General features: G+C 39.8%; 1 protein-coding gene across 1 annotated transcript in view; it reads right to left on the bottom strand.

Moving 5' to 3' along the window:
* The window catches only part of LOC126355093 (chymotrypsinogen 2-like), a 417,116-nt gene that overhangs the window by 102,071 nt on the left and 290,837 nt on the right, over positions 1–24,208 (bottom strand). Inside the window, exon 3 of the mRNA XM_050005289.1 lies at positions 19,375–19,542. Coding sequence (XP_049861246.1) covers positions 19,375–19,542 — 168 coding nt within the window. The remainder of the gene's footprint in view (positions 1–19,374; positions 19,543–24,208) is intronic.

The following is a 24,208-nucleotide window of genomic DNA, read 5'->3' as shown; positions in this document are numbered from 1 at the left end:
GGAGTACATTATTCAGCAACAAAAGTCTTTGATCATCTATCTACGTCTTTTTTCCAATTTTTTCATACTTTCGTTCCTCTGTAGATCTTCGACAGACTGCTACTATTTTAGGAGCAGTTCCTTCGCATATCCCCTGTCGAACCTGATGAGTAGCGTGTGAGGATCGGTCACCATTCTCCTGCTGAACAATTTTAGTTGATTACTTGGTATGAAGATGATTAAAACACACTGCTACGAATATTATTATATTCAAATGACCAGATACTAATTTCTGAAAGCCAAGTGGACTTACAATGACGTAACATCAGTGTCGGAAACAGCGTGCCAAACTTCATGAGTGCAGCCTGATCGTGTCGCGTGCGGGAAGGCCCGGCCTATTGCTCGGCTTTCCTCGGACATTCTCGGGAGTACCCGAAAGAGCGTGACATTTCATTTAGCATAGCGGTGCGGCATTCTGCGGTCAGCACGACTGTCTGAGTTCGGCAGAATCGTGGTGTCAGTGCAGTTTACCCTTCGCTATTTATTCGTGGCATGAAGGCCATTCACTGGTCCAGTGGCTGTTTGCACGAAAAGAGGTAGTCTACTGATCTTTCATCACAATCCCTCATATCAAATGAGAATGACAGAAAAAAGGGACTATAACTCTTAATTCGCATAAACGATGGACACTGTTTGTTTGCAGCGGAATGACATTACACATACCATGCAGAAACAGTTTAAAGTTATAGATAACAATGAAAGAGCAAAAAATTACAACGATCGATGGATGTGATTCACTGTTCTGCACATCAAGAAGCACTTTGTGCTAAATTTGCATGCATGGAGCACGTGAATAAATTAGTGGTTGTCGTCGTCCTTGTTGTTGTTGTAGTCTTCAGTCCTGAGACTGCTTTGATACAGATCTACATGCTACTCTATCTTGTTCAAGCTTCTTCTTCTCCCATTACCTATTGCAACCTACATCCTTCTGAATCTGTTTAGTGTATTAATCTCTTGGTCTACCTCTACGATTTTTACCCTCCACGCTGCCCTCCAATACTAAATTGGTGATCCCTTGACGCCTCAGAATGTGTCCTACCAACCGATCCCTTCTTCGTGTCAAGTTGTGCCACAAACTCCTATCCCAAATCCTATTCAATACTTCCCCATTAGTTATGTGATTTACCCATATAATCCTCAACGTTCTTCTGTAGCATCACATTTCGAAAGCTTCTATTCTCTTCCTGTCTAAACTATTTATCGTCCATGTTTCACTTCCATACATGGCTACTCTCCATACAAATAGTTTCAGAAACGAGTTCCTGACACTAAAATCTGTACTCGATGTTAGAAAATTTCTCTTCTTCAGAAACGTATTTCTTGCAGTAACCAGTCTACTACTTCAAGTGTCTCATTTCCTAATCTAATTCCCTCAGCATCACCTGATTTAATTGGACTACATTCCATTATCCTCGTTTTGCTTTTGTTCATGTTCATCTGATACCATGCTTTCAACACGCTGGTACACACATTACACAAATTTGTGGTACAAAAGGCAAAATTTCTGACGTTGCACTTGTTATTCTATTTTCAGTTGCAACAGCTTTCAATGGGAATAAATGAAGTGCCTTGGTTAAGTCAAGTGCATGCCAGCAACGTTTTTTCGAATTAAATCTCGCTATTGTTGAATTTATGGGAGAAAAAGTTGTGCAGGAATATTTGCATGAATTGCAGACTTCACATTTAAGTGGACTTGACTGTACACTGCCCACAGAAGGCAATGCAATGCAACTTCTTTCTGATTTAATGGCGATACACTGAAAAAGAAAATCGCGATGTGGGAGGTACACATTCTGACAAAGGCAATCCAGATCCCTTAGATCACGGCATTAAAGAAAGAGTGAGATATGAGGAATTAATTTTTAAAATTTTCGAGAACACAGCCAATCTCACATCTGTTTTCGAACTGTTTTAGACATCGTCTGCCTTTTCAGTTCAAAGCGCCCCTGTGCGTGAGCAGGTGTAACTAACTGAAATCCAGTTTAGTTCCATTTTATGCTAAAACTGTCGAGGATGTGTACAGTGCTTTTGTCAGGTAAGTTATCCAAATCTCCACGATGATGTTGCAAAAGTGCTACAATATTTCGACCGATATATTTGTGTGTAAGACCTTTTTTTCGTTTATGAAAAAATAAGTCACGATTTGTGACAACTTGAGTGCAAAACTCTGTGAAATTGTCTGCATCTGTCCATATACCCACGGCATGTGTCAGATTTCAGAACGCCAAAAATAATTAATTAAAACTGAAAAATTCTTTTTTTGTAGTCTGTGTTGGTGGGAAAAGTGAACTACAAACCAAATCATATGGAGTACGACTGCACTGTAATTTAAATGCGGCGCGTTCGCTGTTTTCCTCTCTTCCCCCTCCTCGTACTCAGACAGTGCGCCGTGGCAGAAGGGGAAATGTGAAGCGAGGCTGAGCGCTTTGGTTGTCAGGCGAGCCAAAGTCTTGGCATCCCTCATCTACATAAAAGCTTAAAAATATTCTCACAAAGAACAAACTGAAATTTTCATAAAGTAATCCTAATAAAATACCGTAATGTAACAGATAACAAATTCTATATATTTCGTAGCTTTATTCTAAAACAAAATATTGAAAAAGAAATATTGGTTAACAAATTAAATAAATACATATCAGATTTCTCAACATGATGCCAAACTGTGAGTGGTTGTTGGACCCCTGGTCAAAAAGATAAATCCAAAAATACAGTCCACAATAACATTTGTATGTGCCTTAAGTGTTGTAAATTAAAACAGGTATGGTAAGAGGTGAATACATCAGAAGACATTAGCATTAAAAACAAGTGGTGCATGGAGTGCAAACCAGCACGTCATTAGACTTCCAGAGTTACAGTGCTTCAGTGTCAATCTCAAGGAAGAGGAGATTTACGAAGCCCACATCGGCAGTGGATTGACAGTTTCTTAGGCTGCCATACGGTGGCCAATTAAGTCACATTACTTGCAGAAATGTTCTTTGAAGCATGACACATTATAACAACCCAGAACACAAAAGCCAGAGCTTTTTTTTTTTTTTATTCTGCGCAGGTACTGTTGAGATGTTTCTGGTGATTTTCTCCCAGTTTACTATATCGTTTTATTTACACAGTAACAACGGAAAAGTTTACTGTATTGTCATACAACGCCTACATCAGTGCATTATTTGCAGTTCTCAATTAAAAGTCTGGATCAAGGCAGACAACTGATCGATATCTGCGATATGTTTTAATGTCACTCAACGCAGTTCTGATACGGAAAGCAGCGTCTATTATTATACAGGACGTGCGCCAAAACTATAACGAAACCTCAATATATTTACCCGTTCTGGATATATTTTGGGTGTACTATCCCAGATGTCGCAACATGTGTTATTTCCAAATTAATAAAATGTACTGAGATTAATAATTTTCTACATCTTACATTTGTTTGATTTCGATGTTGTTTGGGTCAATCACAGAATACTGTGTTGTCGATTACTTATGTTTCTTTTTCGTCGATAATGCCGAGGTGCTCAAACCACTACAGTTTCCTTACATTCAAAGAGTGCGCTGGGTCACTGCATCAAGCACTGATGTTCTGCAAGCTCTCTGTATTTCCGCAATAGTTTTCATGGAAGCATTTTTGTACGATAATCAATCTTCTGTAGTACCGCATCTCAAACGTTTTGTTTCTCCTCTTTCCCGATTTCCCCACGGTCCACTAGTCGCTTCGGAACAGTACTGTACTCAAGACATAGATCCCAAGTATATGGACAGTTTTACGTAATGCGGAAATGACAAGTAGGTAAAACTTTATATTTGTGGGGATCCTCAACCTTCACATGGTTAATAAACGTAAACATGGTCTGTAGTAGGCCATAATGAGTTTGTTTAATCGTGCGACTAGCTAATTTCCGCTAAGAGTTATAGTCAAGCAAATTTGTTACATGTATTTTATGTCATTTTCAAATCACTCTTAATTACGAATAGAAAGTAACATATTCAGTATAGCGTGGATCCTTTCGTAAAATGACTGAATATTGATACTTTTTACTTGTAATTCAGTGCAGTGTAGGTCCTTTCCTAAAATTACGGAATTTGGCTACTCTTTACAAGTAATTTAGAGTGATCTGAAAACGACATGGAACACAGACGTTACAAATGACGCTTAGCGGAAATAAGCTAATGGCACGATTAAATAAACATCGCAATTTCAGCCTACTACGGACCATGTTTACGTTTGTGATAAGTATACGTCGCAAGTGATGGATCGCCATCATGAAGGGAGACCGCTAGTACTGTGTTGCCAGTACTGCAACAGCAACAGCAGATTGCATAGGTCAGGAGAGCTCATGTCAGTGACTCCTACGTGGACTATTCATTGGATGTAACCTGAGTAAAGAATCCACCAGGGACGCTTCAATCATTCTAATTCTGCCCAAGTCGACTGTATGCGATGTGATTGTGAGGTGGAAATGCGAATGAACAACCACAGCTAAATCAGAAGCAGGCAGACAGGTGTAGACGGATAGGTAGTCTCGGGCATTGCAGAAGGTGTTTGTAAAAAAATCACATGAAATTGACGGAAAAAATCACTCGTGACTTTCAAAGTGTTACAAGAAGTCCACCAACACAATAACGGTGCGTTAGGGGGTTAAAACAATGTGGTACATTTGTTGGGGAACTCCTTATAAGGCACACTTCCCTGCAGTCATTGCTTAGTGACGTTTGAGGTGGTGTAAAGATCGACGCACCTGGACAGAGACTGACGAGGGACGAGTGATTTGGAGTGACGAATCATGCGGTAACCTTTGGCAATGCGATGGAAGGATTTGGGTTTGGTGAACGCCTAGATAGTATTACAGGCCAACATGTTTCGTGCCAACAGTGAAGTACGAGGTGGTGTTATGGAACGGGGCTGTTTTTCGTGGTTAGGTTGTAGTCCCCTTAATGCGCTTAGGAAAACGCCAAATGCGGAAAGATACGAACACATTTACGGCAATCATACAATGAAGGCTTTCACGGCAGGTGTTGTCATCACTTAACATTTCCGGACTGAGGTGCCGTGGCCCATACATAAGACTCTCCCCTGACGTTTCGCCTTCAACTGCGAAAGGCATCCTCCGAGGACAATCGGTCAACTGCAACGAGAGCACTACTGAGCGCCGTATATATAAGCCATATATAAGTCAATCACGTGACGTCGGCTGTGCTATGATCTCTGATAATGCCAACTTTCGCAATTGAAATTAATCGATTATCATGTTGTTGCTGCAATGTTGACATCCATATCTTATCCAGCTTAATGCCTTCATCTTTTCTATTAAAATTATTGCAGTGTTTGACAATCTCAATTTCCTCTCTGTACATTAGCGCATAATTATGCGACGTCTTTGCTATGACGGTCGTCTCACTAAACTTTATTTCATGACCACCTTTCTGAAACACATGTTCCGCTACAGCTGATTTATCAATATGTCCGAGGCGTCAGTTCCCTTTATGTTCACCCAGACGGGTGTTGACGCTTCTTTTTGTTGGGCCTATATAGACCTTTCCACAACTGCACGGAATTTTATAGACACCTGGTGTAGCTAGAGGATCATTCCTCAAAGTGGCGATAACAGAAGTTGGGAAGGAAAACATAGGTACAAAGAAGGTAACTGCGAAGAAACCATGGCTAACAGGAGAAATACTTCAATTGATCGATGTAAGGAGGAAGTACAAAAATGTTCCGGGATACAGCAACAGCAAGATGGCCGCCGAGTGAGATCACAGGTATTTTCTTCGTCCGCTAAAATAACTTACTTAAGAGGAAATAGTGCCAAGTTTAAATATTCTTTGTTTTTATTACTTGCTGTAGTGTCCGTTCTTGTCACACAACTGAATATTAGCGTCCAAGCAGAGCTTGTTCTTGAAAAAACTTGTTCTTTAGCTGAGGTCCCGATAATCGCGACATAACCCGTAATTTTGCGTGACATAAACACAACAAATTCTATTCAAGTTTTCTTGATAGTGCAAAAATCGTTTAAAAAAGACAGCTACTAGTTTCATCAGTGTCTATTGTCGCAATAAAAGTGTAATTAAACATTTCTAAATCGTATTTAACTAACACATTTCGTATTGTTTACTAGTTAGATAGACGCGATCTAGGTCTAAATTTTCCGAGTTATAAACGTTTAAAAACCTGACCAAACACGCCTGATAACTTAAATTCTCTAAAAGCAAAGTAATTACAAATTCATTCTTCTGTTTTTGCATCTCTAAATCAGTAGAAAAACAACAACCACCGCACATAAGATCTTTGTGTCGTTTTTTTTGCTTGCAGACATACAATCTCGCGACCTTCACAAATTTAAAACATTCTTTAAACTTAACTATTCTTTCGAAACTGACCATGAGTGAGAAATGTGGGAGCTGTTATAGGGTAGTGAGTAGAGGGATTTGTTGCCAATCTTGTAGGAAATATTTTCACTGGGGGGGATGCAGTGGGGAGAATGTTGGGAGAACAGAAGAGGCTCTCTCCTGGAACTGCAGAGTATGCAGTAGGAACATTTTGATTGGGGAGCAGGAAAGGAAAATCTGTGCCCTTCAGGCACAGTTGGAGGAAGCAAGGAAGGAACTGATAAGGATCAAGGGAAATAGGGGGGAGGAGGGTGGTTGGGAACTGGCAGCTGGTAGGAGGATAGGAAGAAAGAGAACGCGATCTGATAGTTTTATCATCAACACCAAAAACAGGTATCTGCCACTGCCAGAGTTAAGTGGAGAAGAGCCTCAGGTAGAACGAGGAGCAGGAAATGTGCAGCACACTTCAACCGAGGCCAAGAAGCCTAGGAATGTACAAAGTGTTAGGAAGAAGAAAGTGCTGCTGCTAGGTAGTAGCCATGGGTGAGGTGTAGGCCCTCAGTTACAGGAAAGTTTAGGGGCAGCGTACCAGGCCACCAGTATCTTCAAACCAAATGCAGGGCTAAGTCATGTGATAGAGGACCTAGGGTCTTTATGTAAGGATTTTACAAAAGAGGACCATGTAGTGATAGTGGGTGGGGCGGGAAACAGTTTAGACAGGGATGGGGCATATGAAATAGGTGGTGACCTGGACAAGATAGCTTCCCTGACTCATGGCACCAATGTACACTTTGTTGAGCTGTTCCGGCGTCATGATCAGCCACGCCTTGATGGAGCTGTGAGGCGAATCAATGTGGGGCTGGGGATGGCTCTGAGGACGGCCAACTTTGCTCATGTTTCTTTGGTGCCCGTCGGGACTATCAACAGATGGGGTTTCACTAGGCATGGCCTACACCTAAACAGGACTGGAAAGGGAAGATTGGTACAGCTGATTCATGAAAGTATAGGGGGTGGATCTCGGGCCACACATGGTCAAATACCTGTTGTCATAGGTAGGAAAAGTAGGTCTTTTTTAGGATAAATCCAGACAACAGGTTCCCCTGCCTAAAGAGTATCTCTAGCAGTTCAAAAAATACTGAAACAATCACTCACAAGACAGATTATAACACTTCAAAAATCACACATACCAGATGTCACAAAGAAAAACAAACCATCGGAAAGAGTAACATGGGGCATTTCACAGACTTAACAATCCTCCATCAAAACATGCAATCAATAAAAAATAAAATACAAGCATTAGAAGTTGAGCTCCAATCTTTGAACTGCACAGTAGTTTGTATTACTGAGCACTGGTGTAGAGACACAGAAATCCAACATGTAGTATTATCATTGTATGAAAGGGCAAACTCTTACTGCAGAACTACTTCAAGGGGTGGAGGGTCATGCATTTATATCAGAAAAGGAACACAGTTCAAATCTAGACATGACCTCAGTACAGTAAGTGAAGACAAACACATTGAAATATCAGCTATTGAATTATCAGGGCTCGATATCACCAAGAAATTAATCATTTTGTGTGTGTATAGATCTCCCAGTGGTAGTGTGGACACTTTTTTCAATAAATTAACAGAAGTTCTAGATAAAGTCTCAAGTACAAAGGTCAACATAATTCTGTGTCGGGACATAAACATCAACACTAATATCATAAATGAATCCAGCAGCACCTTCATAAATATCCTTCAAAGTTTTGGCATGTCCCTATTGGTCAATAGTGCAACAAGGGTTACTACAATGACTGCATCAGTAATTGACCATGTGGCCACAAATATAGACAGGGAAAAATGTGATGTAGCTGTAAAAGATCTCGGACTATCAGACCATCTCTGTCAAATAACAACAGTAAAATCAGGCATCGAATCATTCCCTAAACTACAAGCCTATAAACGACATCTATCAGAAATCAAAATAAAAGATTTTTCAAAAGAACTAGAAAAACAAAGCTGGGATGAAGTGTATAAGGAAACCAATGTGAATATGAAATTCTCCAAATTCTCCACATTGTTTAAATTGAACTTTGAAACAGCATTTCCAAAAGTATGCATGGCTGTATCAACATCTCACAAAAACAGATGGATAACAGCAGGTATTAAGAAGTCCTCCCAAACACTTAAACACCTCAGTTCCATGAAAAAGATTCACAATGATCCAGAATTCTTAAATTTCTATCATAGTTACAAAAAGATTTATAGGAAGGTGCTGATTGCTGCAAAAAAGTCATTTAATGACAAAATAATATATAATGCAGAGAATAAAAGCAAAGCAGTCTGGGATGTTATAAAAAAGGAAACGGGGAGAGGCAAACAAACGCAGAATAACATATTGCTAAGGGAGGGGGATAAGGTAATAAATGATCCACAACACTTAGCAAACTATGTAAACGAGCATTTTTCAAGTATTGCAGAGAAGTTACAGCAAAAATTCCCCAAAACAAATATAACACCTGCAAAAATTGTTGCACTAGATACAGTGATGTTACTTCCAACCACAGAGAATGAAGTCAATAAAACTGTTCAAAAGCTAAAAAATAAAAAGTCAGAAGGCTTAGATGATGTACCAATGTGTGTACTGAAACAATGCATAGGGATTATACAAGGCCCATTAACAAATATAATAAATGAATCCTTCACATCAGGGACATTTTCAGAGCAGCTAAAACAGGCATGAGTTGTACCTTTGCTTAAGAAAGGTAATGCAGAAGACATAGAAAATTACCGGCCCATTTCCCTGCTGTCAGCATTCTCAAAAATAATAGAAGCAATTATGAAAGACAGATTAATGAATTATCTGAATAAATACAATCTTTTAAGCAAATCACAGTTTGGTTTTCAAAGTGGCAAAAATACGGAGTCAGCCATAGTAGAATTCACAAAAGTTGTACTTAATGCTCTTGATAAAGATGAGTGTGTCACAGGCATATTTTTGGATCTTTCTAAGGCTTTTGATACAGTCGACCACAAGATTCTATTAAATAAATTAGAAGCATTAGGAATAAGAGGGGTAGCTAATGACTGGTTTCGATCATACCTAACAGATAGGGTACAAAGAGTAGAGATAACACATACTTCAAATAGATCTAAACATTTAGTAAAATACTTATCAGAACCAAAACATATTAATATAGGGGTTCCACAAGGTAGCATATTAGGACCAATACTATTCCTGATATACATCAATGACTTTCCCAGTAGTGTTACTCATGGTGAGAAAATTCTCTTCGCTGATGACAGCAATATTATAGTCACTGAGAGAACAAGAGAACTCCTTACCGAGAAAGCAAATGAAACTCTCAAGGAAGTTTACGATTGGTCAATAAGCAACAAATTGACATTAAACATAAAGAAAACTAATGCCATGAACTTCAGTTTGAAGAGGAAAAATGACAATGTTAAATTAAATGTAGATGGCACCTCTATAGACTGTGTAACAAATGCAAAATTTCTAGGAATGAATATTGACTCTCAGCTGAAGTGGTGCGAACACACAAAGGTACTTGCAAAAAGAATGTCATCAGCATGTTATGCCCTTAGAATTCTATCATCTGTGTGTAACATGCAGTGTCTTTTAGTTACATATTATTCATATGTACACTTAATTCTTAGCTATGGCATTCTTTTTTGGGGAACAAATCCACAAAATATGAACACAATTTTCAAACTCCAGAAAAGAGCCATAAGAATAATAACCAGAAATAGTAGTCGAGCTCATTGTAAAGATCTGTTCAAAACACTGGGAATTTTAACTGCTCCATGTGAACACATTTACCAGTCAGTTGTACACATCAAAAGTAACATTGGCAATTACTGCACAAACAGCTCTGTCCATGACCATGCAACAAGAGGTAGACTCAACTTACATTTACAAAAAAAAAAAAAATAAACATAAAACTCAAAACAGCATTTTCTACCAAGGAATAAAACTGTACAATAAATTACCAAAAGAGATTAAAGAAATTTCAAAAATACACTTATTTAAGAAGGCAGCTAAAAAGTACTTGTTATGCAATACATTTTATACATTGAAGGATTACTTAGATAAAGCAGAGTAGGGGTTTGATAAAAAAATGTTATACAAACAAATAATAATAATAATGATGATTATAAAACATCCAATATTCCACATAACACCTTCACTTTATTATTTTTCTTCTTTTTTCCTTTCTAGAGACACTCTCCCCTCAAGCTATGCATAGCACAATACTAACACCTCTTCCTCTTTCTAAGCTCAACATCTCACTCATTATGAAGGGATGCTGACTCAGTTTTTCAGGATAGCAAATGGGAACTTGCAGTACAGAAAATGGCCCATGGATCACCTGTGTGTGTGTGTGTGTGTGTGTGTGTGTGTGTGTATGTAGTGAGTGAAGTGCTATGAAACAATGTGTGTAAAGTGTGTGCAGTGACTGATAGTGAAATATGAGTGAATAGTGTGGCATTACATTATTTAATGAGTTATTTGTAAATAAATTATTGTATACCAGGAGTAAAATCTAATGATTGTGTCTAACTAGAAGTCTGTAAATATATGTGTATACGAATTGGCTTATTGTAAATTGATCTAAGCTTGTAAATACTTTGACATGTCCTATATCCTTGTAAAAAGAGATTTACGGATGAATAAAACTACTACTACTACTACTACTACTACTACTACTACTACTACTACTCAGACTAGAGAAATACAAGTCACTGAGGAATGAAATAAGTAGGAAGTGCAGGGAAGCTAAGACGAAATGGCTGCAGGAAAAATGTGAAGACATCGAAAAAGAAATCAGACTCAGCATACAGGAAAGTCAAAACAACCTTCTGTGACATTAAAAGCAAGGGTGATAACATTAGAAGTGCAACGGGAATTCCACTGTTAAATGCAGATGACAGAGCTGACATGTGGTTGGAATACATTGAAAACCTCTATGAGGGGGAAGACTTGTCTATATCTACATCTACATATATACTCCGCTAGCCACCAAGCGATATGTGGCGAAGGGCACAATTCGCGCGAAAGCCATATTTCCTCTCCCCCCCCCCCCCCCCCCCCCCCCCCATGTTACCGCTCGCGGATCGCGCGAGGGAAAAACGACTGAGGGAACGCCTCAGTACGAGCTCTAAATTCCCTTATCTTTGAATCGTGATCACTGTGCGATTTGAAAGTTGGTGGTAATAATATATGCTCTGCACCCTCCGTGAAGATCTGATTTCGGAATTTAGTGAGCAGCCCCTTCCGTTTATCGCGTCGTCTATCTGCAAGTGTGTCCCACTTCAAACTTTCTGTGAGATTTGTAACGCTCTCGCGATGGCTAAATGTACCAGTCACGAATCTGACCGCTCTTCTCTGGACCTTCTCAATCTCTTGATTCAGAACCAATTGGTAAGGGTCCCATACAAACGAACAATACTCTAAGACTGGACGAACTAACGTATCGTAAGCAATTTCCATTGTTTAAGGACTGCATCGCTTCAGGATTATACCAATAAACCGCAATCTAGAGTTAGCCTTGCCCGTTACTTGTGTAATCTGATCATTCCATTTGAGATCATTTCGAATAGTCAGACCCAGATATTTGACGGCTGTTACCGCTTCCAAGGACTGGGCATTTATTTTACACTCGTACATTAATAGGGATTTTCGCCTTGTTATACACAGTAGGTTACACTTACTAATTTTGAGAGATAACTGCCAGTCATTACACCATGCACTTATTTTCTGCAAATTCTTATTAATTTGTACATAACTTCAGTGTGATACTACTTTCCTGTAGACTACAGCATCATCGGTAAACAGTCATATGCCTCTGTCAATACCATGAACCAGATCGTTTATGTAAATCTTAAAAAGCAGCGGACCTATTACGCTACCTTGGGGCCCACCTGATGTTACTATTGTTTCTGTTGAAGTCACCCCACTCAGGACGACATACTGCTCTCTGTCTGTTAGAAAACGTTCTGTCCAACAACATATGTCATCGGATAGATCATAAGCGAGCACTTTTTGGAGCAAGTGACAGTGCGGAACTGAGCCAAACGCTTTTCGAAAGTCGAGAAGTGTGACATCAACCTCGGAGCCGGTATCTAGAGCCTGTTGGATATCGTGCACAAAGAGGGCCTGCTGCGTCTCGCATGACCACTGTTTCCTAAAACCGTGCTGGTTTCTGCAGATGAGCTTCTCAGAGTCTAGAAAGGTCATTATGTCTGAACACAAAATATGTTCCATGATTCTACAACAAACCGACGACAGCGAAATTGGGCGGTAATTATGTGCATCCGATTTTCTACTCTTCTTATAGATTACTATGACCTAGATCTTCTGCCAGTCCCGTGGAACTTTCAGCTTTTCCAACGATTTCTGATAGATGATGGATAAGAATGGTGCTATATTTGTAGCATAGTCAACATATAATCTTACTGGGATACCGTCTGGACCAGGTGCCATCCTGGCGTCTAAGGATCTTAACTGTTTCACAATCCCAGATACAACAACCACTATGTCAGCCATTCTTGCGTTTGTTCGATAACTGAAAGGGGGAATGGTGCTGCAGTCCTCCACCGTAAATGAGTTTTTGAAAGCTATTTAGAATTTCGGCCTTCTGTTTATCATCAACCGTTACATTACCCGCACTGTCAGCAAGAGAAGGTACTGAATTATTTGCAACGTTCATAGATTTTACATACGATCAAAATTTTTTGTTGTTATTTTTAGAATATGCAGATAAAATATTGCTTTCAAATTCGTTAAATGAATCTCTCATTGACCTCTTGACAGCTGCTTTCATTTCACATAATTACTGTTTGTCAGCGGGGCAGTGACTACGTTTAAAACTACTGTGCCAAATTCTCTGCTTTCTGAGCAACTTCCTAATATGTTTGTTGTACCAAGGTGGATCCTTTCCCTCCCCTATATTTTTGCTATGCAGATACTTCTCTAGCCAGTGGTGGGCAGTACCTTTACATTACGAGCAAAGATGCTCAATATCTTTGTGTCCCGCGGTGAATGCCTGGAGCTGACTATGAAGATATTCATTAACTACACTTTTATTTGCTTTCCCAAACAAGAAAACTCTACCCTGTTTGTGGTTTTTGCAACTTCCACTGACATAGAAGCCACAACGACATTATGGTCCCTAATATGTTCTTCTAGATTAACTTCCTCAAAAAGATCTGGTCTGTTTGTCGCCAAGATATCTAATATGTTCCCATCTCGAATTGGTTTTCTAACCAATTGCTCAAGGTTGTATGTTGACAGTGGTCCTAGAATAACTTCACACGAGTCTTTACTTCTGCCCCCTATGATAAACGCATAATTTTCCCAGTCAATAGACGCCAGATTAAAGATTCCACTTATAATTAATCGATAATTTGTATATTTATTTCCTGTGTACGCAAGACTTTCCCTGAAACTTTCTGCGTCACTTGTTGCGGATGCTGGTGGTCTATAAAAACATCGTAATGCAATGGTCAATCCTTGTCTGACAGCTTTATCCAGACTATTTCACAGTCCGACCCAGTATCTATCTCAACTGCGTTTAAACAGCTTTTAACTGCAATGACACACCACCTCCCATAGCATCAGTCCTGTCCTTCTTAAACATTGTCCAATCCGAGTTCAAAATTTCACTGCTATTTATGTCTGGTTCCTACCAGCTTTCGGTACCTAATACAATATTCGCACTGCTACTGTTTATTTCCGACAGTAACTCAGGGATCGTGCTACAGACACTTCGACAATTTACTAACATGAGGTGTAATAGAAGAAGAAACAGGAGTGATTTAGAAGAGACAGGGGACTTGGTACTAGAATCAGAATTTAAAAGAGCTTTCTATGACTTAGGATCAAATAAGGCAGAAAGGATTGATGACATTCCATCAGAATTTCTAAAATCGTTGGAGGAAGTGGCAACGAAACGACTATTCACGTTGATGTATGAGTCTGGTGACATACCATCTGACTTTCCGAAAAAATCATCCACACTATTCCGAAGAGGGCAAGAGCTGACAAGTGCGAAAATTATCGCACAATCTGCTTAACAGCTCATGCATCCAAGTTGCTGACAAGAATAATATACAGAAGAATGGAAAAGAAAATTGAGGATGCGCTAGATGACTATCAGTTTGGCTTTAGGAAAGGTAAAGGCACGAGGGAGGCAATTCTGACGATGCGGTTAATAATGGAAGCAAGACTAAAGAAAAATCAAGACACTTTCTTAGGATTCGTCGACGTGGAAAAAGCGTTCGACAGTGTAAAATGGTGCAAGATTTTCGAATTTCTGAGAAAAATAGGGTTAAGCTATAGGGAGAGACAGGTCATATAGAATATATACAATAGCCAAGAAGGAATACTAAGAGTGGACGACCAAGAACGAAGAGCTCGTATTAAAAAGTGTGTAAGACAAGGATGTATCCTTTCAACCGTAATGTTCAATCTGTACATCGAGGAAGCAATGATGGAAAAAAATAAAGGTTCAGTAGTGGAATTAAAATTCAAGGTGAAGAGTTATCAACGATACGATTCGCTGATGACATTGCTATCCTGAGTGAATGCGAAGAAGAATTACATGGCTTCCTGAATAGAACGAACAGTGTAATGAGTACAGAGTATGGACTGAGAGTAAATCGAAGAAACACGAAGATAATGAGAAGTAGCAGAAATGAGAACAGCGTGAAACTTAATATCAGGATCGATGGTCACGAAGTAGATGAAGTTAAAGACTTCTGCTACCTAGGCAGTAAAATAACGAGTGACGGATGGAGCAAGGAGGATATTAAAAGCATGCTAGCAATAGAAAAAAGGGCATTCCTGGCCAAGAAGGTCTACTAATATCAAATGTCGGCCTCAATTTGAGGAAGAATTTCTGAGAGTGTATGTCTGGAGTACAGCATTGTATGGTAGTGTAACATGGGCTAAGGGAAAACCGGAACAGAAGGGAATCGAAGCATTTGAGATGTGGTGCTACAGACGAATGTTGAAAATTAGGTGTGCTGATAAGAAAAGGAGTGAGGAGGTTCTGCGCAGAATCGGAGTGGAAAGGAATATGTGGAAAACCCAGATAAGGAGAAGGGACAGGATGGTAGGACATCTGTTAAGACATGAGGGAATGACTTCCATGGTACTAGAGGCAGCTGTAGAAGATAAAAACTGTAGAGGAAACCAGAGCTTGGGTTACACCCAGCAAATAATAGAAGACGTAGGTTGCAAGTGTTACTCTGAGATGAAAAGGTTAGCACAGGAGAGGAATTCGTGTGGGGCCGCATCAAACCAGTAGAAAGACTGATGCCCCCCCCCCCCCCCCCAAAAAAAAAACAACTTTTGCATAGATTTCGTCGGAAGGGATGAAAATTGCCGGGATATAGCCCCAACGTTTGAACGCTCAGAGGTATAAATACTTTCCACATGTTACGCGTTTTCTTGTTAAAAGTTATTAGGTGGAATGCCAGATTAGAGTTTGGCTGATGCTACTGCAAAGTATGTTATTGTTTTATTTAGATGATTTGACAGTTGTGGTTAGTTAGGTGTCTCCTTTCTAGAATCCAAACTGCGACGTGTCAAGTAAGTTGTCTTTACTTAAACGTGATACTTTTCTGAGTACATCACTTTTTCGAGTGTTTTGGAAGAAGACGTCAGCAAGGAAACTGGAAGACAGTTACGTAAAACTTTCTTGTCGTTTTTCTTATAGATGGTTTGTCTGGAAGAACTGCCAGTGGTGCATTAGATATATCACTAAGGACATTACTTATTAAGTTAGAACAACTTTTCAGATTTCTGTTTGATTCCATCCACATCCTCTGTTTTCTACAACTTTTTTTAACTGTATTAATTTCAATGCGGGCTGTTGCTACTACTTACAGTTCCTTGAAGTTTTATGCTATATATATTCTCTTGCATCTGCATCTGAACCTCTGAACCCTGTATTACGTGCTCCATTCAGAAAGCTATTGTTAACCAAAGCCGCAGTTTATAACTTATCAGTCACAACATTATCAGTTAGTTTAATTGTTGTGGTGTTTTGTACACTCATTGATTGTCCTGCCCTCGTTTCACAATATCCCGTATAGTTTTATCTTGTTACTTTTATTGCTAATATCTGTCATCCAGAATGAGATTTTCACTCTGCAGCGGAGTGTGAGCTGATATGAAACTTCCTGGCAGATTAAAACTGTGTGCCCGACGGAGACTCGAACTCGGGACCTTTGCCTTTCGCGGGCAAGTGCTTTACCATCTGAGCTACCGAAACACGACTCACGGGCGGTACTCACAGCTTCACTTCTGCCAGTATCTCGTGTCCTACCTTCCAAACTTTACAGAAGCTCTCCTGCGAACCTTGCAGAACTAGCACTCCTGAAAGAAAGGATACTGCGGAGATATGGCTTAGCCACAGCCGAGGGGATGTTTCCAGAATGCCAGAATGGAAGAAGTGAAGCTGTGAGTACCGGGTGTGAGCCGTGCTTCCGTAGCTCAGATGGTGGAGCACTTGCCCAGTTTTAATTTGCCAGGAAGTTTAATATCTGTCATGACATACATATTTCTGGAATTTCTGGAAAGATTGCAGTATTTTCTGTAGAATGAATGTAACGTCGGGTCTTGACTTGCTCTGACCCTCATGTAAATTTCTCTTTTCCTTTTTTCCAAATAAATTTGCTTTTAGTCGTCCACTGGACTTTCTGGATAACGTTTTAGCAAGTTTTTCAAATCTCGACAAAAATTCAATATAGAATACAGCGAATTTCAAATCAGCATCTCTTTCTATCCATAACTCATCCCATGTTCCTCTTACAACTGATTCTTAAAATTTTGCGTCCTGCTCTCAATAAATCTCACTGCTTTGTGTGTGAACATGCCTCAAGCTGTAAGGTGCCACGTTGTTTAAATTTGCATTTATTGTGCGTCATGGGTCATATAGACCAGTAACAATTGTATATAGAGTAAACGTTCCAACCTGAGCACTGTGTATGAAAGCGTACCTAACCAGGGGCTTGCTGTCATGCTGCCGATGAGATGGAACATTCACTATTGACATCGGACGGGAGCAGAAAAATAATGATTGCAGTTAATTTCTCCTACCAGATCTTTCAAAAAATCTACACTGAAATCTCTGTTAACTACTGGTTACTTATTCTTGTGTGACAGGGAGCGGTAGCTCAATAATGCATGTAGACTTCTCATAAATTCTTGACCTGAAGACTGCTACAGTAACAAAAGAAGTATTCTGCAGCAACAGTTCCCAAGCACATTACTCTAATTTCTGTCCTACATAAAAACTGCGTGTTTAGAAGTTATACGTATGTCGCAATACCTCATGTTTCCACGCTAATTCTGCACAAAAACGACGCTAGTCTATAAACCCCAATATTGGTGTTTAGAGAAGCACAGAGCATCTATTACTTCACAGTTTCCCATAACAAAAGACTGCGGTTTAATGGCAGAACACTTACGGATTGCAACAGATCTATTAAGGAGACTGCCTACATCACGCTTGTCCTTTCTCTTTTGGCGTACTGGTGGGTGGTGTGGAATTTGCATCAAATGTGCTTGACGGAGGACATCGAAAAGTTCAGAGAAGGGGAGATGGTTTTGTATTACTACGAAATAGGAGTGAGAGTGTCACGGATGTGATATGCGAGTAGGAGTTTCAATAATGAAAACAAAGACGTGTCTCGTTGCTGCACGAACGTCTCATGAAATTGTCATGAACAACTTCCTCCTCCCAATGCGGAAATGTTTTGTTAGCGCTGAGCTGAATAGGGAGAAATAATAATGAGAACGTCCGCCCCCGGTAGCTGAGAGGTATGCCGGCAAAAAAAAAAAAAAAAAAACTGAGTAAATGGATCTACGACGAAGTCAAACGGGTGTCTTGCGACGTCCGCGCCGAGCAGATGCAACGAAAGAAAACGAACAAAACGAGACTTTAAAAAAAATAAAAAAAAGTGGTCAGCGCGACAGATTGTCAATCCTAAGGGTCCGGGTTCAATTCCCGGCTGGGTTGGAAATTTTTCTCCCCTAAGGGACTGGGTGTTGTGTTGTCCAAATCATCATCATTTCATCCCCATCGACGCGCAAGTCGCCGAAGTGGCGTCAGATCAAAGACTTGCACCCGGCGAACGGTCTACCCGACGGGAGGCCCTAGTCACACGACTTTTTTTTTATCATGAGAATAAAACAAGAGAAGTCAGAGCTCGCACGGAAAATTTAAGTTTTCGTTTTTCTCTCACGCTGTTCGAGAATGGAACGGTAGACAAATAATTGAAGTTGGTCCGATGTATCTTCTGATGGACACTTAGTTGGCATGTACATGTAGATATAAATATCATAATTATTTTCAAGGCTGCCTGTCTGTAATCTGACTGACTTGAATTGTGTACTCTGATTCATGACCGTTCCCACTGCAACCACTGAAAGGCTGCTGTCTCTGTTCTTGAAGCAAATGTTATTCTGGACACTTCACAGGTACTCCTCTGATGCGGCTGCATGTACGGTATGCTTAATGGAAAGAGGGTAGGGAGATTCTTATATAGGTGTGAATATAGGCCACTTCTGTTAAGCATCAAGTTCGCATGGTTGCAGTGTTGAGATAACCTAGGTGCCCTAACAGGGTTAGATTCTTTGGTGCGGTACATGGTGTTAGGATGGCCATTTCCAGTCGGATCTAGACCCTCTGCATGCATACATCCAAGAATGTTGGTGGATAATGTTTTGGAATCAGAAGCGGAACGGCTCTGCGGTCTGGCATGGCATGGAAGAGACTGTGTCACCCGAAAAGTGATGATAAATTTTCACCATTAGTTGAATTCAGCTGGTGAGCAGCTATGGACAATTTCAAGTCCATAGCAATAGTATACATGGAGAAGTATTGGCTCCATTTCTGGAGGACAAAATTGTATGAGATGGGATGATTCAGGGAGATTTTATTTCAGTGGAACGAGAAGGATCCACTCTGCCGGCAGCCGGCAAGTGAGTGTGCTTGTGACGTACCTCATGACGCAATTCCAGTACTCAGTGCAGTCGCAGCCCCCTCTGACGGCGCCCAGGCTGTAGCTCTCCGCCTCGTTGTCCGAGACGTCCGGCGCTGTCGCCGCAGGTCGCAGCAGCAGCAGTAGCAGCAGCAACAGCAGCCCCCAGGCCCGCATGTCGGGTACGTTTCTGCGCACACGAAACAGTAATGGTCAAGTCACTACAGTGGAAGTAAACACCTAAAGCTCAGGTGTAGTGAAGACTGGTGTGTAGGGTACAAGTAATATGTGTACAGCAGACGAATCAGCGCTCCTGACATGTGGACGTAAGATACAGTCTTCACTGCACGGTAACCTCAGAATCTGTACTGGACCTTCGAGTGTCCTCACGCACATGGTGGAAAACACAGCTATTAGGCAGGGAACACTCCAGTGCCCAAGTCGTACAGTATCTGGGCTTTTCAAGGGAGCAGAGGCAATGCGTAAGTACAATGTTTACGGTAAGACTGTAAGGACTATAGTTGACAGGTGCGCTTATTCGCCAGTTCACGTCATAACGTCGGTTAAATGGTTCACTACGCAGCAGGTCAATCGTTCTGTCAATGACTGTCAGTGTCCTCTCCTGTGTCAACCTTCTCATCTCCTTGTATGACTTGTACCCCAAGTCTAATTATTTGTTGGATATATTTCTATCTTTGTTTTCTCCTGTAGTTTTTACTCCTTACAGCCCCTTCTGGTGACTTCTCCTTCTTATTCTTCCGTTCTTCAACGTTTACGCGCTTGTGCCTGTTTCGCCTTCACTTCCCACGGCCACCTCGTTCTGTGTATTCCTACGCCATGTCTTACCGCATGTGCCATACTGTACCTTCTTCCTGTAAGTGTTTTCCGTTTGTTCCTTTCTTCACAGATTCTGTGGAGAACCACCTCATTCCTTACCTGTCCACCTAATTTTTAACATCTTTCTATGCCACCATATTTCAAACCCTCCGATTTACTTCTTTTCCCGTTTTACCACATTCCACGATTTAGTAATGATGCTGTGATCCAAAAGTATAGGCGGCTGTACTTTTGGATCTCAGCATCATTACTAAACCACTACGGTCGCAGGTTCGAATCCTGCCTCGGGCATGGATGTGTGTGTGATGTCCTTAGGCTAGTCAGGTTTACGTAGTTCTAAGTTCTAGGCGACTGATGGCCTCAGAAGTTAAGTCGCATAGTGCTCATAGCCATTTGAACCACTTGAACCAAAAGTATATTTTCAGTAATTTCTTTGAGAAAAAGGCCGAATGCTCTACTACTGGACACGTTTGCGGTCTTTTACGTGCTAGTCTGCTTTTCATGTCCTACTTGCTTCGTCCATCAATTGTTGCTTTGCTTCCGAAGTAGCAGAGTTCCATCACTTCATCTACTCCGTGGTTCGTTCAAATGGCTCTGAGCACTATGGGACCTAACTGCTGAGGTCATCAGTCCCCTAGAACTTAGAACTACTTAAACCTGACTAACCTAAGGACATCACACACATCCATGCCCGAGGTGGGATTCTAACCTGCGACCGTAGCGGTAGCGCGGTTCCTAGAACCGCTGGGCCACCCCAGCCGGTCGTGGTTCGTTATTTTGATGACAGATTTCTCATTGGTCTCATTTTTCCTACACGTCATTACTTTCATTTTTCTTTACTCGTAAGTCATATTCTGCGCTCAGTTAGTTATTTGTCCCATTCAGATCTTCTGTACATTATTCTTATCAGCAACTTTGACGCAACATTTCTTGCACTTATTTGCCCTTGCTATCTTAGAAATGGTGTGGAAAATATTTTTCTGAAACCCAGATAGTATGTCTTCAGCCTCATAGATTCTGTAAACCAACGTGAACAGTAGTTTGTTGTCCAGTTTCCTCAATTATTTTATCAATGCCTTCTGTATTATTTGATCGCAAGTCCTCGAAATCTCTATTAACTCTGACTGTAATACTATATCTCCTGTATCTTCTCTATGGACCCCCATTCCTATCTCTATCAAATCATGAGACAGCTCTCCCCCTTCATAGATGCTTTGAATATACACTTATCACTCCTCTGTATTTAACATTATAATTCTCTTTGCATACTGCATCACATGTATTCGACACTACTCGTTTGAAAATCACAATTTTTGCTAGTTGTCCTAGACAAAGATGTAGCAGTGAATAAGAAAATTCTGGACACTGACGAGAGATATATCAAAGGTACTGAATTTGATTAAAATCTTAGTTTAACGTAATATAGTCCCTTACAGAAGTGGAAAATTAATTGCCTGAATTTATAATACAAAATTACACTCTGATGACTGTGACATGATTCTATAGATTTTTGGCAGGCTTACTTTAGAGCATCACGTATTTTAATCTAATTATAAACATAATTTCTACTAAAATTTCCTGTAAAGATCTATTTTTTACAATTTTCTGATAGCTCCTTAAAATAGTTGACTGAGTTTGATTTCTTTTTGTTAAGAACTATTGTCAAATCTGCTTTTTGCGTAGGGAAGTCTCAAGCTTGACATATAAGCCCCTCTTACCTTCAGAAATTTCTTTAGATTTTGCAGTATTTTTTGTTACTGTTTATATCTTCAAATTCGTGTCTTGTGTCTTTGATGTTAGTCAGTACTAAATAACCCATTACGTCTGTTGCAGAGGAAGGCATTCGTTAAGCTGAAGATCGGGGTTCTATCCAGTGTGACCTGTACACTGAATTAGAAATTCATTTCAAACGTTCCATATATTCCAGAATTCGAGTAGAAGTCAAAGATGCTTTCAGTAGTATGTGGCAATCTACAGTATAGCTTGTTGCTAGTGGAAAAAAGCTCTTCTAATGTTATAAGATGTAAAGGTGCACTCACATTTTTGGGAATTTTACGTAAATATGCAGACATACAGTGAGAACGTCCGGTTTTTATTAATATTTTTATTATTCTCTTATAATTTCTGTTTTCTTTTGTTGGATACATTGCCTTCATGTTACGACTGGTGTCCATTAACAACAGCCTTTTGTCTGTTGGTTTCCAGTTCTAAGAGATAGTTTTTATCTTTCAATCAGCAGATAGCAATCTCTCAACTAGTATACAGCTTTCGGGTGGGTTCAAATCCATAACGGGATGAAAGGCAAAAAGTTAGCGTTTGATTTAGCTACTGCATTGACATGACCACAATTCATAGTAAGCAACGGCGGAATTAGTATAGTACACACCTGACTAAGACTTTATAAACAATTGAGAGATACTACGATTACGTAAAACAAACGGAGGAAACACAAAAATTGCTTTTCGTTATGGTCAATCAACAACTAACAATTACGCTACAACTCTCACATAACTTTACAGCGACATAAAAGATCATGGAAAGCTAAAGTCCTGTTTTAATCCCTTCGAAATAGTTGAAGGCGTGCTGTGCAGCTTTAGAGGAGGAAGTCATACTAATAATAACCGGTTATTTGTCTGTAGTACTTATCGAATGAGAGAGATAATACAAGAAAGTAAATAACCGAAAATTTCGAAGATGACCCATCATTAAAACTGATGTATTTGGTAAATTCAAAACTGCTCATTGCAACATGTTCAGCTGAATAAAATCTGCAGATCTGTGACCAGTTCTGTCACAGAATTATTTACGTGTATCTGTAAGACGTAGAGATATGGTATTTCCTCATCACTGATCATACAATAATTGCAACAGTTGTTAAATTTTTCTCAGAAGAGAAACATACATTTGCATATGTTCGATGTTCGATAATATTTACACAGCTCTATGAATTACAATTCAGAATGAAAAAGACGTATATAGACATGGGCGCTCACAAAAGAACACACACGCACACGCACACAGCACGTACATTAAAGCTTGATGTGTTGTAACAGTATAGTATCTGAAAAGTAAGACACATGACGTAACTACATTTGTTGCTTTATAGTTGTTAACTCGAAATATTTGCAGATAACACTGTAAGTTAACTTTCAAAGCTATAATGTTAAAATGTCATTTAGATTGAATACATATCAAAAATATTCTAGACCTATCGGTGAAAGACTGTAGGTATCAGGCCAAACATGCAGACCTTTTTAAAGTAAATCTTTTATTTAAAGTTTTTTGTTGTGTTTTTCCAATAAATGTACTTTATCTTCGAACTGCAATTGCGAAAGGTCTGAAAAATGACCTAATACCCCGCCAGACCCAACTTGTTTCCTAGCCATAAATATCTTTATTTATGTTGAGAACTTGAAAGTCAGAGGGTAATAGCTCTAGTGAATCGGCTGAATTCTACAAGAGCTCGTTCTTGTTAACGTTTTGTTTTATCAATGTCAAAACCATTTTTGGGTAGGCACTTAGTCCTGATGTAATATTATTTCTTGAGAAGTGCATTGTTCAACAGTTTGGACAGGAAGAGGTAATTATTATCCGCTAGTTATTGCTTTAGTCTTTAGATTATATTATATTGGACTTATTTTTTCCCAGTAGATTCATAGTGAGGAAATATTCGTGGATATTGTTAAAAGAAAACGACACAAGAGTGTCGTAAAGAAACTGTCATGTAATGTACCGGTTTATATCCCGTCGTCCTTAGGCAACTAGAGAAAGACAAATGAGGTCTCATGCTTTAGTTATTGTCGATTTTTATTCGTGACATATGCTGCCAATTGTAAAAAAACTGTGTTACTACCGAATATAAACGATGCTATTCGCACTCATACGATGTCGTGTTCAGAAGTATATCTTCCTGGCCGCTTGGAACGGTGTTGTCGAAGAGTGTAACAAAAATGACCACAAGTATCGCAACTGTATACGTTATACTGCGCTATACGCCACTCTGTAATTGTCCTCCTCTT

Source organism: Schistocerca gregaria, chromosome 3 (genome assembly GCF_023897955.1).
Source record: "Schistocerca gregaria isolate iqSchGreg1 chromosome 3, iqSchGreg1.2, whole genome shotgun sequence".
Taxonomy (NCBI): domain Eukaryota; kingdom Metazoa; phylum Arthropoda; class Insecta; order Orthoptera; family Acrididae; genus Schistocerca; species Schistocerca gregaria.
Note: the sequence above shows the minus strand (reverse complement) of the source record. Positions and strands in the feature narration are given on the sequence as shown.